We start from the raw sequence: 17,611 nt of genomic DNA, 5'->3' as shown, positions 1-17,611 counted from the left end.
CACACACGCATTCACAGCGCCCTCCAGAGTCCAATAGCCGACTCCGTTTCAGATTACTATTGGTGCTGTTTCTGAGTCAAGGAAACAAAAACATGTCCGTTAACTAGCAACAGCCACCGGCAGTCACCTCAACAAGTCGTCAATTCGACCGACTGCTATATGATTTCCATCGCGTTAACGGCCGACAACCCAGAAAGATGCCGCAGAAAGCACTGGGATCCATTGTAGGTCTTCTTTGTACCGGGACCTGTCTGGTGCAGGTAAGCCGCCACTAGCGTTCTCTGGGTCGGCTGACGCTTCCAGCCGAGGCCGCGGCTCCTGGGGTGGGTGAAGGCCTTCTGCTGATCCTTTTTGTCTCCTCCACAAAGGAAACTGGGCACGGTTCGTTACTGTTACTGCGGATGACGTCAGTTAGTCAAAGTTTTCCTTTTATTATTTCGACATTTAACTCTGCAGAAGATGTTGAGGGGTAACTCGAAGCGACACGGATGTGTTTTATTACTTCAGTTTCACAGTTTGAGTCAAGGGTATCAAGATTAACGTTAGCCGTGGCTAACTGGTACCCGGCAAATTGGCGTGTTAATTCACAGTTGTTTATTCTCTATCCGAGCTGGACAATCAGCCCCAGTTTGTGTAACGTTAGTTTGCTTCCCGGATAGAAAGGCTACTTTAACTTTCGTCAAAATAAGTTGATAATGATATAAAAACCTCGTATTGGTACTTAAGCAATTTAGCATTTTATCCGCATATTTATTGATTTACTGACATCGTCCGTTCGCCAGTGTACAGCAACCTTACCCTTATTGTTTTATTACCACATATTACTTATTTAAATGCACATTTTAAATGTATTTTATGCTCGTAATTAATACGTGTACTGTACCATTGAGAACAATTACGTATCAATGGCTGCTGGCCTTCCCGTCGCTAACCATTTAAATTTAATCTCGGCTGTATTTTGCCTGTGTAAACACAGTTAACTAACGTTTGTTGTTGCAGAAATGTGCAAACACAATAAGTGACACTAAAGTGACAAATGACAAAGGCTAAACAGATCCTAGAAATAGGCCATCCTACCAAGAGCTTGCTATGCAACTTGTGTGATTGAGTATTGACTCAAGAATTCACTTTGTGTACCTCTTGTGTGTATTTAAGGGGAAGGAGTTCTGTTTTGGGGTAAACAATGAGCAGTACCGCTGTGAGATGGGGTACTGCTGTGGAGAGACAGAGTGCTGCACCTACTACTACGAGCTCTGGTGTAAGTTGCAATTTATTTTATTTTTTTTTGTCTTCTCAATTTGTCACATATATCCTATAGTACCAACCTCTCAAACCTTGAGAGGGAGGGCTACTCTGTCTACTTGTATACGAACATCCATGTTTAAATAGACGCTTTGATAAACAGGGTTGAGCCAGTTTGAATTGCAGGTGTGGGAGCTGTTTCTTCTCTGGTTGTAGTATTAATACTGGCAGATCTATTTATGAGAGATCCACTGAAAATCTAAAAGTGCGACTCAGAAAAAGTTGACAAGGGTTTATGCCACCATTTTGGACACCGAGGATGAATGCCAAATGCAGAATGTAAGAAAAGGGAAGCATGGTGTCAACTCTAGCCTCTGAAGTTTTCTTTTTTCCTAATAAAAACATTAGATTATTTAAATGTTTCGATACAATGGAACTTCCTTGGAAGTGTTTTGAAAAAAGACCCCTGAGTGTTTCTTTGTATCCCATTCCTTTTGTCCAGTGAATTCTCTGTTTTGTAGATTTAATTGTCAAGATTTGTTTAATGTGTGTTCTTTTTTTCCTCCATCACTTTTACAAAAAAATGCCCAGTGATGATGATAAGATTACATTGAGTCTGTTCCCCCCCCTCGTAGGGTTCTGGTTGGTATGGACCTTGATTATCATGCTTAGCTGCTGCTGTGCCTACCGACACCGGAGGGTTAAGATGCGTCTTCAGCAGGAGCAACGTCAACGAGAGATCAGCCTCATGGCCTACCAGGGGGCCTCCAGCTCCTTCATTTCTCCTCCGCCGCTCAATCTAAGTGAGTGGTCTTCGTATTTGCTACGTGGATGATAAATATTCAGAGAATTTAACAGCCGTCCTACTTGCTTAATGTTTTGTTGTCATGCGTATTACTCTTTTGGACACTACTGAAACCTCATGTCCAGGTAAAGGGCAAGACTTTGAACTTTGCTGTCTGTACCACCAAGGTACAACGCAACATCCAAATTATAGCAGTGAACCTCGCAATGTTTGTCACTCAGATCCACAGGATATCCAAACTGTCCTTGGAACAGCTATTCTCCCCTCTTCCTGAATGAATCTGCCACCTTTCACAGAGAGAGAGAGAGAGAGTCATAACCTTAGAATTGGAGGTGTTGATCCTCATGCCGATCTTGTCATAGTCAGCTACAAATTGCCCGAGTGTGCATTGGAGATGATGGTCCGATGTTGCCAGAGGGACAGCGGTCAGCAGAGATGCCACCCTGATGTCAGTGGTCAGTCTGGACCTTGGCTGAAACTTGATATTGTGTCCATTAATATCACAAACAGGAAGTGGGACAAGGTGCACACTGGTGAGAATCAAGGGCCACAGCGAACAAGCTTGACTTAATGTCAAAAATGTGAACACAACTCTAACTGTGAGCGTGCACAGACGGTGACTCACACACCGGTAACATGTACTCTTAAAGCTCTTCCCGTCGGATATCATGCTGAACGTAGTATGAAGCCATTTCCAATAACTCGGGGTATGTTTTCGCTTACTTAGGCAAGCCCTCGAAGCACGTAACCCTTAACTTTTTCTTCATTTTAAATCTGTATTCATGTTTATTCTGTAAAAACATATTTTCTAGTTTTCCACTCATGTCTATCAATGATATGAGTATGAAGTGCTTATTTTGTGAAGTAGACAAGAAGAGAGGAATGTACACTATGTGCTGCAATTGAATAACAAATCATCTGTGGGACCAGCATTATCTTAAGGTGCCATCATTCTAGAAATGCTACCAGACTTGAATCCCAACGAGTGCTTAAATTAGACATATGGGAAAGTTCATCCTTAGTAGGCACACAAAAATGTTGCCCATGGTATTTTACATCAGTCATTATTGAAGCAGTTGCACAACCTCCATTAAGACATTTAATCAGAAACTGCAAAACACAATGATTAGTTGTTGCATGTGGACTACAGACATGGTCTCATAAACTGCAGGGACTTTGTTGTTTAAAAACAGATGTGCCTGAATCAGAGCTTTTTTTTCAATGTTTACTGACCTGTAAAGATATTTTATTATTATTGTTTTTATGGAGCAATAGCAAATCACTGTTTCGCAGATTCAAACGGAACTTGCCAAAGGTCTTTACATGATGAGATAAAACATATGTTTCTGGGACTGTCAGTGAGATGGGTTGGCCTATATAACACCAGATTAGAATAATTAGCATTGGGTATAAGAGTAATGCTCATGGATGTAGTGCTACAACTCTTCATTATTATCATTATCCATTCTGTTGATTATTTTCTCATTTAATTAATTCATTGTTTGGTCTGTAAAATATTGGTAAATAAAAGAAAATTCCCGGAGCCCAAGCTGACAAATTCTTGTATAGTCCAACCAGTAGGTCAAATAGAAATACATTAATAATGGTATCATAGAGGACTAAGCAGCCTGAGAAGCTGAAACCAGTAAATGTTTGGCATTTTAGCTTAAAAAATGACTTCTAATGACAGGACAATAGCTTTTCGAGTAATAATTTTCAGTAGATTGACTAATCGATTGAACGACTAAATGGATGAACTGCCTTTATGGGGATTATGTTTTAAAGCTAAAGCTTTTGTATTCGCTGACTTTCAGGGTTCTGGAACGACTGTAAGCTTCCTGACTATGAAGAGGTGGTAGGTCACCCCCCGACACCACCCCCTCCTTACTCTGAAAACCCTCCCGAGACTACTCCTGCACTCCCTCCACAATTGAACCAGCCAGACGCTGCCATGGTGCCACAACCGCCGGCTGAGGCCGACCCGAGGGCGGACGGTCAGGCCTCAGCCTCATCATCAGTCCAGGAAGCTGTGTCGGTGCCGATTCAAGCACTGTGTCTGCCAGAGGAGAACGTGCAGGCTCCGTTGATGGCGGCGGCGGAGGAGGCAGAGGAGGACGAGGAGCTCATCACGCGGCGTCGCCACGTGACTGGTGACTCTGGGATCGAGGTGTGCGTTTGCCAGCTGGACGTAGACGACGGCTCAGGGCTCGAGGAGGAGAGCGACGAGGAGCAGCGGATGTGCAAGGTTACTGGTCGGGACTGCTGCTCCGGGCACCAGCAGCAGACCTTCAGACAGAAGGAGCACACCTCTGAGCTGCCCAGCCAGACCGCCAGCACCAGCACTGGGGACCACATGGTGTGATCCACAGCCCAACTAACCAGCCAACCAGTGTGGCTTTCTGCTTCACACAGGGTGATACAAGATATCCGTTGCCATCATCACCACCACCAGGGACTGCCTGTGTTTTAATTTCTTTGAACTAACACATAGGCATGACGTTAAGAAGATGATGATGATGATAGCTAATTCTTAATGGCTCCTGATTAAGAAAGACGAATAACGCATTGTGTGGACAAAACTCCTGGCTTATTTTTTTTTTTGGCTTTGTTTTTCCTTAGCGGGGAAACCAGCAAACACATTTTGATGCTCCATTTGCTATGTTTTGTTTTTTTTTTCTTTTTTTTTTTCTTAGCATCAAGTGAGAGAATGTCATCGGGTAGTAAGAAGGCAGCAATTGATTGTGAATGAAACCCCTTGCTCCTACCCTTTCCTTGAGCACTGCTGTCATGGTTCTGTTTCTGTCTCAACACCCTCCTTTGGTCAGAACATTTTCGGCCATCCTTCATCTGACATTTTAGCTCCGGTGGGATGGTTTGCTAGGAGCATACCAGCACGGTCAACAACATTTCTCCCCCTATCCCCGCTATGAATAAGCAGAGGAGTCAAAAACAAACCGCTTGAAAACTAAGGATGATCCTGGATGAATTGACAAGAGCACACATTTTGTTTTTTCCCCCCAAAGCTGCATATGTGTGTGAGAATTCGTGTGTGCGCTGTGAAATATAGGGCACAGCTGCATGGTGATGTCAGCTCTGAGGTCATGGCAACCAGCGTCTGGTGTCCTCTGGTGTAAAGTCGGTGGGACTTGTCACATCTAGAGTAGGGAGACTATATACAAATAGCAGAGGAGAGAGAAAGGGAAGAGTTTGTTATTTTTTTTTTTTCTGGGTTTTAAATGTCATACACCGCCCCTCTCCTCCTAAAGGCCCTTTTTTTTTCCTTTTTGATATCCATACTGTGGTCACCAATTCAACATGACTGTAGGTAATGAGTGACCGGCTTTTAATGATTTATTGATTGTGCGCACATGATCTCTCCACTTCGGTTTCTAACTGCATTACATTCATAGTGATAGCCAAGAGGGCTATTTTTTTGAATCCATAAAAAGCCTTGTGGTGGCTCTGCATTAGCATGTTTTATTTACCGTGTTATGTCCGAGTAGTGGCGAGTGGTAAGCATATAGTTTTGGATGTTCATAGCGAAGGATGTACTTGCTTTTGTCTTTTCATGTCGTAACCAGCTAATGCTTCAGTAAACGCCACAGGTGTCACTATTAATTGCAACAAAGCTCCTGACGGGGGGCTGCTAGGGTGTGTACTGGTGAGTGGATGTTGTAGTGCAGTAGGGAAGGGTTGAGTCTTGTGTGTGTGTAAATATCTAGTGCTGTTGCTTCTGGTTGAGAAATGTATTCAGCACTAAGATGGATTAACTATCAAAAGCACTGGTATCTTGCATGAGGCATGAATTTCTGTGACTATTTTTGAGTTATTAGCATTTTCTTGTTGTGCTACTTGCTTTGCTAATCTGTTGATGTTGAATGATAGTGGGCTACAGTGGCTACACAACTGGGTACCCAGATGTTGGGATAAAGAAATTGGTTTAGGTTTAGATGCCCTGGATGTAACTTCTTAGTTTGTTATGACTGTGTGAGTCATGCTGTGCTGTTATGCAGTGCTGGTAGCTAGTTAGCTGGCGTTGTCTTGGCTCTCCGTGGTCCCCATAGCTCTTTGCAGTGGTATTTTCCATTGGCAGCAGAGAGTGGGTGCATAAGCAACTTGTGGTAGATACAGGGCTTGCTCTACGGTCTAGTCAGTGTTGGCACAGCTGCAGAATCTATTGTGATTAACTGCATGCTTCTCTGCATTCTGTGTCGCTTGCCCTATATACTGTATGTATTCGAAGCGTAGCAGTCTGGGTGTTGTCAGATGGTAAAACCACCGCGAAACAAAGTCGTTATTGGTTGCAAGACGAGCAACAACCGATAGGTCAGTAAATGTTTAATTGAGTGTTTTGTTTGGAACAATGTTCAACAACTTTATATTCGTCTGCTCTGATACTGTGTGTCTAAATGGGCACAGTGTAAAGACTCAGGCCGGTCATTCCGCTTCGCACGTACGTAGAGTGCTGCTCCTGATTGGGCTGTATTATTATAATGATGTGACACTCAATGGTGCAATATTCGGTTCAAGATCAATCCAAGCAAGGTGACGGTTTCCTAAATACAGCGTTTTGGCTGAATTGGCAGTTTAAACTTCCGCTTATCGCTTAACAGACTCCAAACGTGTCGTGACATTTTTAGATACGGCTCTTGAGCTTAATTAGTACAGTGTTTTAGCACTGATTCTGACAAGGACACAATTAGGAAATTCTTAAAGTCTTGAAAAGACATGACACTGAGTTCTGCACATAAATGTATAATAATTTTAGGACCCACGCAGCGCAGTGGTCCGTTAAAGTGTTTCCTATTTCCTCCCAACTACTGTAGCAGCAGCCCGGAGCTCTGTGTCTTTCTTGAATTCTGTGATCTACCATTCGAGCTAAACTACCACACAGCAGTTTTTTTTTGCCCTGTTCTTTAAATAGGCCTAATCTCGCTGTTTTGCAGCAGTAGTGAAAGCTTTGTGGTCGTTGTGTTGCGTAGTTGAGCAGTTGCTTAAACGTAAAAGCTAACATGACAATGACCTTTTAAGAGAGGCTGTTGAGCATGACGGCACACCCATTAGCAGAAGTGATATCAGACTTTTTTTTCTTTTTTTTGACCAACACACCTCAAGCTGCCTTGCTGCGTCTCTAGAGAGCAAATGTCTTGATTATGGAGCTGCACAATAAAATATCGCCTCTAAAATATGTGCTACTGCCTTACTAGAGTAGATTTAGTGAAGTGGTTTTGTTCTAAAAATTCTTTTGAATGAAAATATTTGCTTTTTTCCAAGCATGATTGCTTCAGAGCAGAGGAGCGCTTGTGTATCAATAGACAACGGCACCTGAGCTTGTTCTACTTGCTTTGTTCGAAGAGGATGTGGTTTTAAAAACATTTTAAAGCCACAAGATTTAAACGGTCACGTGTTCTGTAGAGTCGTACTTGCATTGGTTTTGTATCTGAGGAGAGGTTGAGTTTAAAATAATGTGTGTCTAGTTAGTTGTGGCACTGATGGAATTTGTCAAGACCAGCGTTTGAGTTTGTGCTCGGGACCTGGTCGCAATTAGTTTGTAGTATGGTCTGACTCATGAGGAAAAGTATGAGGAAAAATAGTTAAAAAAAAAAAAAATCTATTCTCATTTTTGTTTTCTATGATTTTGTTGTTATTAATTCTATTTGTGTGTTTGGAGGACAAAGCTTAACTCCAACACGAGACTGCTTTGTAATCTTCTTGCATTTTTTGCTTATTTGTATACATATGTAGACAAAGTAATAGGGGAGGGGGGGACGAGGAATGAGGGAATAATAAGGGGTTCTTTTGTGCATGAGTGAACTGGAGGTCCATAGTTTTCCCATTGCCAAACAACTACTATGCCTCCTAGGTTTTCACATGTTTACTGAGATTAAGGGCTATATCAGTCATCAATCGTGTGTTGTACTGACAAACATCCATCCATCCATTTTATCGAGTGACTCGTCTGCTCTGTGCTGTTTATTTAAAGCCACAGTTGCCGAGGTCCACTATCTGAATGGTCAGACATCTGCAATGTGAACATGGTCAGTGTTTTGGATTTGGATGTCTTTTTTTTTTTTTTATGTTGTGGTGGAGCTCATATTTAACAACAGCTGATTGTATATGACTGTGTACGTTTTGTTTTATAGGCTTTAACTTTGCCTTTTTGTTTTGTCAAGCTCAACAGAGGTGCGTGATGCGACATCCCTCCATCCCCCCACCCTGCCCAATGAGAACCATTATTCCTTATGTAACCGGCTGCATGTGTGGTTGTGATGGGAGGTTTTGACTTTGGCTCTTTTGTGGACCGCGACTCCACCAGGCTCCGTCTTGCTAACAAACTGTAGCCAGCGTTGTAGCTGTTTTTATGTTTTTATTTCTTTTACCCAGCTGCACCGCTCTGCCCGTGGACCCTTGGAAAACAGGCGGGCACATCCACTCACGGAGAAGTGTCGACAGAATAATCAACCAAAGTTGCTGCCGTCTCCATGCTACACAGATCATCACTGTTTTCCCCAGTGTGTGTGTGCGTGTGTGTGTATAAATGTGTGTGTGGTTGTCATGGCGATGGTCTGTTTGCTTTCCCACTCTCAGGGTTATCTTTAACGAGCAGTGCTAGAGTTTGAAATGAACACATCTTTGACCCACCAGTCACATAAAGCCAAAGCAGTTGTTTTATGGTAATTGTCTCCCCCTTTGTTGTCTGATGTTAATTCTGCATCACGCACCTCTGTTAGTGTATTGTACTTTACTCAACTAGGCTATGCAAAAACATAAACCTACTGTTATATGCTGCGACCGTTTCTCACGTTCTCTGTGTTTTTGTCTGTGGGCACCAGTACAAGCAATATAACTCAGTACATGTGGCACTGTACTGTAATCTACTTTTGTTGGTGTGTGTGTATTTGTTTAAGAAAACTTGGGGAAAAAAAATACTTGTAATGCTACTATAATAATGTGCTGAGTATGTATGCGTCAGTGTCAACTGAGGGGGCTTGAGTTAAAAAGCCATTCTAGTTTATAGACTTTTTTTCTTCTATTAGTGATTTTCTGCTTGCTTCCTCAACCACTAACACTTTCTACTTCTGGATAAACCACATTATTAAGTTGTGTAAGCCGAAGAAAGAAGTTGAATATTTTGTTTTTGTTGGATGAATTCATGTTTGGTCATATTTGGTCCATTTGACACTTTCCCATCCCTCGTTTTCGTTGCACTAATTCAATGTGTTGGTTTTCTCAGTTTAAGCAGAAACTTTCTTCTTTATTCATCTTGATGAATTTTCACTTACTGAATATTTAACGGTTGCCTTTTAATCCTCAGTTATTACACCATCAATTTCAAACGTTTTATATATTATACACATGAAAGACCTCAACATGGAACACAGTCAGCGTACATTAGACCAGGACACATTTGTGTACTTCAGAATACTTTGTGGACACTCTGAACTTGTGAAAGGAACAGCATTATCAGTATGGTTCCTTCTGTTAAACAACCTTTTCTCATTTTTTTCCTCAACCATAGATAATACCAAACAGATGGAGGTCTCATGGTTGAGCCATGTGGGTTATTTTTTTTTTTTTTTGCCAAAATGAGAAACATCCTAGTTTGAGAAGTAGGAAGGCAACTACAGTACAAAACAGACCAGACTGTCTACATTTTTTTGTCCTAATAACTTCAAACAAGCCAAAATGAGTAAAGTGGAAAAAGAGGAAAAAAATTAAAGCACTGAATGATAGATAAAATGCTTTGTTTTTAGTAAGAAGTCTGCTGTGTACTCGTTGGGTCATCATTTGTATTTTATTTTTTTAATAAAACAAACATTGGCACTCAACTGACTCTGACTCTTGGCGGTTCTTGACTTAAACCCTTTTGATGTATCCATTTAACCTCAAGTAGCCTTTTGAAGGATTTTGGTATGTTGTCTTACACATTTGTAAAGTCTGGGGGTGGGGGAGAAGTTCTCTCGAGTCCTTAAAAGAGAAATTAACCTTGAGCACTTGAGAGTAAAAATAGTGCTGGAGGATTATCACATGGCTGTGTGAGAGACACCTCAGGCAGTCAACATACATTATTGATGGGATGTCATGTCTCCTTAAAATTAGGATAACACACAACCTGTTCACTATATAGTACTGTTTATGACATAAGCCTCGGGTAGACACAGGATTTCACTTTTAAATGTCGAACTAGGGTCGATATGTAGTACTATCTGAATGTTGTTGCTTTAAATATAACCCAACTTCACACCCAGAGGTCATAAACATCAGCGTAGGTCTTGTTTGGTCTTTAATGGCGCAATGTTAATACTTCAGGACAGAGACAAGATAAAAATGGTTACAAAATGTAATTTATGGGTCACTGAATGGATACATGAGGCACATGGTTGTCATACAAAAGGCAACAAACAGGATGAATAAGGTAGGGTGGTTGTCACAGTGGCTACAGGAAATGAGGAAGACCTCACACATTGCACGATTGAAAACAAAGCACCACATAAAAGATATATGATGTTGACATGAGGCCTGGGACTTTTTCCAGAACATATTGAAGATTGTGCAGATCCAAAAGCGGCGGGCTGAGGCCAAACCAGCATTTTTGTTCAGTTCATACAATGCATGACAGGCAGTGGTGTTTTTACATATAAACACAAAAGAAACACAAATAAAAAGGTCATTAATATTCAGTGTCCAAAGAAAAAGTGTCAGTGACAGGGAAAATATTGGCAATAATTTAGTAATCATTCAAATTCTCTATAGTCGCTCCCTTCAGTGCAAAGTCCATTTCTGACATTTAAATATCTACTTTAAATATATTTAGAAGAATTTGATCATAAAACTTTGATCCATTTTCTCAAATACATGCATACAATCTGGGCAAGGGAACAGTGATGAATAAACATTTTATGTCATGATTGTTAAAAATAAGAAATATTTCCCTGAAACACCAAAATCTTTGCCACATGCGCCAATGAGACAGCTCAGTTTTCCATGTGCTTCACATAACCGCGTGAAAAGGTCTACGATGTGGTTCAGAGAATTAACCTCAACAAATGCCATGCATACTACAACTACAGGATGGGAATACATTATATAATACATACACAGGTTCAAAATGATAGTATAGAGTATAAAGCACTCAGCTGCTTTTTTCTAATGCAAAGAAGAGTAGAGATCCATCTTTAGTTCGCTCGGAGCTACAGTAAAGATGACATTGTTGGTTTTTTAGTGGTATTTGGTTAGCGCTTCAAATCATACTGCGGGTGGATCACCAGTAGCAACACATTGGATACTTATATATTTCTCAAAGCCATAAAATCAACATCAGAAAACTCAGAGAATTTCATAGTTGTCAAATGCAGCAAACTGTAACAGAAAATAATATGTAGCTGCTCGTAAGAAGTCATGTGACATACTGCACGTCTGCAGAGGTGGAGATGGTAAGGCCGAGTTGGTGAGTGTCAGGCAGGGGGGGGCTGAGGGCAGACTGTGATTTAAGTCCTCCTACTGCTTCATGACTACCAATGGCAGAGTGAGAGAATGGCTTTGTCTACTCCATCTCCCATCAGACTGCTGTTGTCCTCAGGATGAAACAATCTGCTGCGCCCTACTGGACGACAGCAGCATCTCACTTTTCTTCCTCTTGGGTCCACACACCGCAGTACTTGTCGCCGTCTTTCTCCTTCCGTTTTCAGTAGAAGCGCTTGCGCCGGCTCTCGTTCCACTGGCTGTAGACCACCAGGCCGATGACGATGAGGAAGATAAAACCCAGCATGGAGAAGAGCACGGTGAAGAAAAGAGCTATCCCGCTCATCCCTTCTTCAGTCTGACCCACTGGAGGAGAGGACGACAGTCAGAGAGTTAAAGAGCGAATAGAAGGCAGGGTTTGGAGGGAAAATAAAAATACAATTGTTAATTATCTGTCAAAACTGTAGTCAGCAACTTAAGCTAAGTATCGCAGTATTCTATAAGACATCAGAACAATGTACCCTTAAAAAAGAAAAGTTGTTTGTACCCCAATTACATCTCTATTACATGTAATCAATTACTCCCCAAGCCTGGTAGAAGGTGGGTATGTGTCTGATGGAGGGATGACAGCGAAGGTGATAAAAGATGGAGGTGACAGAAGGAGAGAAGAGGAAAGTGACACCTGACATTAGAGGATTCATGTAATAACAATAACGTGCGTGTGTGTGTCTCTTACGTCTGAGTAGTTCAAAGTTATCTACGCTGGGTATGGTTATCTCCTCTTCCGCCTCTTCCTCTTCCTTTTGACTCCGCAACACCGTCAGTTGGTAGAGTTTCAGGGAAATAATATCATGGTTATCTATAAATGGAGAATCAGAAAATGGGAGTATGTTTAATGAAAGGGCCTCACACTTTCACTGCAAATGTTCATAGAGCAAACATAAAAGCAGGAGTGTTTAAAGTTTTAACACTTTTCAATTTTAATTAAAATAATCCAGAGTTTTTTTTTATATCTTAACTCACAATAAAAAGCAAAACAGCATGTATTCTGTCACAAAAAGGCAGAGCGACAACAACCAACCTGAGTTTTAGATCTGTTTTACTAACAGTGCTACTTTGATTCTCACTCATGCAATAAACCTTACATTTTCAGTTAAATAAGAAAGAAATATAAAAAATTATTTGACAGAATATTAAGAACATAAGTGTTTTAAACTCAAGGAAACACAGTTAAAATGGTATTTGAGATCCACAAAGGTTGGGATAGTACTTTGATGTAGCCTGCAATCTTTCAATTATGGTGACATTGACCTTGTGGTTAGTGTAGTTCATGCTGAAAGTAACAGCTGTGTTCTGCCTTTATCAACGAGTCTACAGTCTGATTACTTAAAGGATCAATTCAATATATCTTTTACAAGGCCCTGTTTGTCCTAAATCAATGGTGCAAACACAGCCAAGCAGCAGCAGAAAGTGATCTTTAAGGAGGTATTTATTAACAGACTTTGGAGAAAAAAAGTACAGTGAAACTGTAGTTTTGTAATGTATGGAATTCATAGGAAGAAACATCCCATGCCTGGTTGATATGAATACAAATATTTTTATCTCATAATAATATAAAATATACACAAATCATATCACAAAAGGTAAGGGTAAGGTAAGGTAAAAGTAAAAAGAAGATTTTCTATGTTCAAAGCTGCACAACAAGGACAAACACTAAAACAATACACAAACACAGGCACTAGTATTGTATGTAAGGATATAAGTTAAAGATATTGTTTGGGATGGTGAAAGCTGTTTACCTGAGAGGTCTCCAGTGATGGCTGTAGCTCCAAAATAATAGCCTTTGGGAAGCTGCACCCCAGGTATGTCCAGGCAATCCCTCCACTCATGTTGCCCATCGATGTCTATCATCACCTGGAGAACGGAGGACAACAGGGAACCTCAGTGACTTTTAGAGGGTCGAATAATGTCAATAATTTGGCATCTATTCTTAATAATTGCCCAATACCTTCCTGTAACTGCTTTACTGGAGCCTTCAACTGTTTATTATTCTGCTCTGTTTGTGTCTGTACTTGTCACATTATTTAGTGAAACTGTACACAGATGGTTGCTGTAAAAGAGTGCTCAGCCAACTAACAATTTATTATTATTTATTAAATAAATATTAGCAAGTCAAACTGAGTCCAGCCAGCGTATGCTAATAACAGGTTGGACAGCTGAAGACATGAGGAAGTGTCTGCGTGCGCTAAAGCAGTGTTATTATTATTGTAAATAACTGAAGACAGAGATCTCAGTTTGTGGCGTGCGTCTCTCACCGTTAGCCTGCGGCGGATGTATCGGATAAAGAGGAAGGTGTCGTGTTTGAGGTTGCGCACCATGGCGTTGCAACCACCGAGCTCTGTGGGCCGACCGTCCCGCTCGTGGTCGTAGCTGATGCTGCCATTTCCAACCATGGCCAGAACGAAGGGGAAGATCCTCTTGTGGTCACAAGAGGAGAAGAGAGAGATGGGGAAATAGCCTTGATTTTAACTTAATCACACGCTGTAATAGCTCTGACAGTTGATTCTATGTAACTCATGAACTCCTTCATATTTACAAACTTAATTGTTCCACTTCAATGTCACATTTAGTTACATTTCTAGAATGGTCTATATTAATTATTTACTCCTTTTTTTTGTTTTATAACCATTTCAGCATGTATGCTAAGTATTGGTTCAAAGATGAGTGTGTTTGCAGGCAGAGAAGCATGCTTAAGGAGCAATGGAGTCTGTATAATGAGGTTAGACATTGGGTTGGGATCAAATGTTCAGAAAGCCATTTACCTGTGTGCGAGGAGTATATCTTTTCTTCTGTGCCTGTCTCCAAATGGTTGTACAAAAGAACACAAAGACACAAACTTTACACAAATGTGCAGGAGCACTTGCCCTTAACCCAAATTTACTTTCACAGATGCAGCATACCTCTAGGTGTTTCTCCTCATTGGGATACGTGTCCACAAACACCCCCAAGCCAGTGAAGTTGTCCATATTTCCAAATACAGGACCTGTATAAGAATGAAAATACAGAGTTAATAATATAGAGAAAATTGTTTCTTATGAGATAAGAAGAAAGGTGAGGTAGATGATACGCGTTTACCTTTCTGCATACGCTCCTTAGTGTACCAAATGGCCAACCCATCGCCATTCAGGTTCTTCTTTCCTTGCCCGTGAATCTTAAAGTGCACCTGCATCTCCCAGTCATTCAGATGGCAAGGCTAGAAACACACACACAAGTTATATGAAACCACTGAAATACATACTATTTACTCCCAGGAAATAAACAAATGAGAGGAAAATGAGAGATTCCCAGATTTTGGATTTTGGGGGGGACGCAACCCCATTAAAAACCCGTGGACCCGACCAAACCTGGTCTTATATTGAAGTCTGGTTTTGCTTTCAGTAGTGTTCTCTGTCTTGCAGCCCGTCATTGTTGGAGTTTTTGGAGATTAGTTTAATTTATGGTTAGGTAAGCATAGGTTAAAACTGGTTGTGTATGACTGTAGTGCTTAGCAGCCATGTTAGCGAATATAGCTGCTTAGAGCTACGGTTGTTGAGAGGTAGCACAAATCAACCCAACTACAGAGCTCAGGTCCATTTTAGTACTCCCAATCAAAGCTCAAAGGAATGCAGATGATCCACTTTGGCCCTCAGTGGCCAAATATATAAGTATAAACATTCACCACAGTGTGGCATTTGGGTTGCCATGTCAGAGGCATGAGGTTTTCATCCACTCACGCTATCAAGGGCAGCAGTTTATTTAGCTTGGTGCATGATAAGATCAGGGTTGTGGTTAAGAGTCGACAGCCAATCTCTGTCTGAAAGCAAAAATCAGTCTGTAAAACATTCTCCCACTGACCCTAACCACACCAAAACCCATATTCCAATTTTACTGAATTAACATGTAACTTTATGACATAACATAAACATATCAACCACATTTCCACAGAATACAGTAATTAGGCTACCTACCTAAAATCATTAATAATAGTCAGTTCAACCCGCCAAATCTTTAATAACTTGCTGGGTGTAGTTGCCAGTTTGTCAGAAGCATTGAGCCTCGACTAAATATTGAAAACCTCGCAGTGTAACACGATGCAATTCAGCAGCATCGCAAAGTCGCTATGAAGTTGAATCAACACCTTTTTAACATTACAGCCTTCATGAAGTTATTGTAGAGCTGTTTTATTAGACTTGGCGAGTCTTATGAACTAGTATTACTCACTGGCCCTAACCCTCCCTCTCATCTGCATCCAGTGCCTCCTGGCTGTTACTGTGAATACAATCTAAAACACCTGTTTTTATAATACAACCCTGGCATATAGGAAGAAATGAATGCTGCAGGTTTACCACTATAGTGTATACTCACAATGCGGCTCCATACCGCCCCCTGCCTGCTCTGCATGTCAGGTGTGAGGCGCACCTGGTCGGTTGTTACCATGGCATCCCCCATCAGCTCCCAGTGGGAGGAGCCTAAAGATCCCACACCTGAGCACACACACATATTATACCATCACCGTGAGAACAGCTGACACAGCACAAGAGAGATAAACGAGCCTGACGCCGCTTTGTTACTAAACCCAACATCAGACAAAGCAGCCAGGCGAAGGTCTGTAATAAAGCACCATGTGGGGTATTAAATATCATAATACAAGGGGGTTGTTATAGCAGCAAGGTTCACCTGAAGAATTAAAATGTTCACAGACTCCATCAAACAAGATATTTTAGTTAGAAATGAGCTCCAACATAGATGTAAGTGGATTATTCTGGAAACATCTGTCGCCTGCCCCTCTGAATCAGCCCCACTGTAGCACTTTATAACGGGTAGCGTTACCTTGGTAGGGCTTGGAGAGGGAAAACTCCCGCTTCAGAAACTCTTCCATCTCGTGATCATCGTCGGCAAAACAGCGACTCGCAGTTAATATAAGAAAAGCGAAAGTCCAGAGAGATTTAAAAGGCATTTTTTCCCGTCTGAATGGTATTTTGGACTCCCTGTGATGATGGTTCCTGCTGACGGTAGCCATCGTAGGTCAAAACTCATCCTACAGAATCGTCAGCTCGCTTCCTATTGGTTCACCGCGTTCCATGGCTCGTCGCCATTGGTCCGTTTGCTTGTCAATCAGAATGCGCGGTTTTAATTGGATGTCCATGGTGAAAATGGGTCAATTTACTTATTACACTGGAACTGTAGCAGAGCTGTAGTAAATTATATTGTTCCTGATAGGAATGCATATATTCTTCAGGTTCTTTATTAAATTCAATACATAATTATTTATTATTTATCTACATAATTTATGTCACTCTTAAATTAAAGCTAGACCTACTTTACATTTTTAAACTGTATTTTGCTACATTGTCAACATGTCTTAATGTATACTACATGATTTCTAAGATAAGATAAGGTATACTTTATTGATCCCAGACTGGGGAAATGCACTTGTTACAGCAGCTCCAGATAGAACATAGCAGATAGGAACAAAAGAAATACACATTTATAAAAATAAAATAGAAAAACTAAAGATATAAACAAAAAAATATATAGAATTAGAGTTGTACTTAGACTATATACAGTTTATTTTATACAGGTGTGATTTAAGTTAAAATATATTAAATAATATTGCACAGGTTACAGCAGGAGGTAGTGGCATGTTATAACAACAAAGACAAAAAACCTTTGCCTGAGTTCTTCTTCTGTGTTTGCTCAACAACTGATTGGTGTGTACAATATGTAGAACAAAATTGTACGAAGCAGAGGGAATGGAGGGCTTATAATAATGTTAAATGTGCAAGATAATAGATAGTTTTTTAGGAGAGATTGACGTTTTTGTAATTCTGTCTCCACAGATAAGTGAGTTTTTGAAAATAAAATATTTGCCACTCCCAACCTTTTTCCTTTAGACTCTTTCTGTGTGTGTCTTGTCCTACTACAGCACGGCTTCTACATCTACACTACCTACAATGGAGTGAACAGGTTAATTGCAACCATATTTTAATATGTAGTTATTCTGTGTTCTGCTTTAAGAAATCTTGTTTACTAACTTAAGGTTAGTAAAGGTTATGGCAAGGA

The 17,611-nt window shown here is 40.8% G+C and overlaps 2 protein-coding genes across 2 annotated transcripts; one reads left to right on the top strand and one right to left on the bottom strand.

The window, feature by feature from the left end:
- Positions 1 to 42: 42 nt before the first annotated feature.
- On the top strand, positions 43 to 9,876 carry wbp1 (WW domain binding protein 1). The gene is made up of 4 exons (XM_035668182.1): positions 43 to 260; positions 1,156 to 1,258; positions 1,878 to 2,045; positions 3,862 to 9,876. The coding sequence occupies exons 1-4, from the start codon at positions 198 to 200 to the stop codon at positions 4,407 to 4,409; spliced, it is 882 nt and encodes a 293-aa protein (XP_035524075.1). The 5' UTR covers positions 43 to 197; the 3' UTR covers positions 4,410 to 9,876.
- Positions 9,613 to 16,725, bottom strand: lman2la (lectin, mannose-binding 2-like a). Its single transcript, XM_035668181.1, has 9 exons — positions 16,379 to 16,725; positions 15,914 to 16,032; positions 14,645 to 14,762; positions 14,470 to 14,552; positions 14,332 to 14,364; positions 13,825 to 13,986; positions 13,309 to 13,423; positions 12,246 to 12,368; positions 9,613 to 11,875 (listed from the first exon to the last, which is right to left on the bottom strand). The coding sequence occupies exons 1-9, from the start codon at positions 16,566 to 16,568 to the stop codon at positions 11,733 to 11,735; spliced, it is 1,086 nt and encodes a 361-aa protein (XP_035524074.1). The 5' UTR covers positions 16,569 to 16,725; the 3' UTR covers positions 9,613 to 11,732.
- Positions 16,726 to 17,611: the final 886 nt, after the last annotated feature.

Source organism: Morone saxatilis, unplaced genomic scaffold (genome assembly GCF_004916995.1).
Source record: "Morone saxatilis isolate NCDOM2014 unplaced genomic scaffold, NCSU_SB_2.0 Contig21, whole genome shotgun sequence".
NCBI classification, from domain to species: domain Eukaryota; kingdom Metazoa; phylum Chordata; class Actinopteri; family Moronidae; genus Morone; species Morone saxatilis.
Note: the sequence above shows the minus strand (reverse complement) of the source record. Positions and strands in the feature narration are given on the sequence as shown.

Coding starts and splice junctions, on each gene's coding strand:
- wbp1 (XM_035668182.1), top strand. CDS start 198: ATGCCGCAGAAAGCACTGGGATCCATTGTAGGTCTTCTTTGTACCGGG. Junction 1,259..1,877: donor CTACTACTACGAGCTCTGGT/GTAAGTTGCAAT, acceptor CCCCCCTCGTAG/GGTTCTGGTTGGTATGGACC. Junction 2,046..3,861: donor TCCTCCGCCGCTCAATCTAA/GTGAGTGGTCTT, acceptor GCTGACTTTCAG/GGTTCTGGAACGACTGTAAG.
- lman2la (XM_035668181.1), bottom strand. CDS start 16,568: ATGGCTACCGTCAGCAGGAACCATCATCACAGGGAGTCCAAAATACCA. Junction 16,033..16,378: donor CCTCTCCAAGCCCTACCAAG/GTAACGCTACCC, acceptor GTGTGTGCTCAG/GTGTGGGATCTTTAGGCTCC. Junction 14,553..14,644: donor TAAGGAGCGTATGCAGAAAG/GTAAACGCGTAT, acceptor ATTCTTATACAG/GTCCTGTATTTGGAAATATG.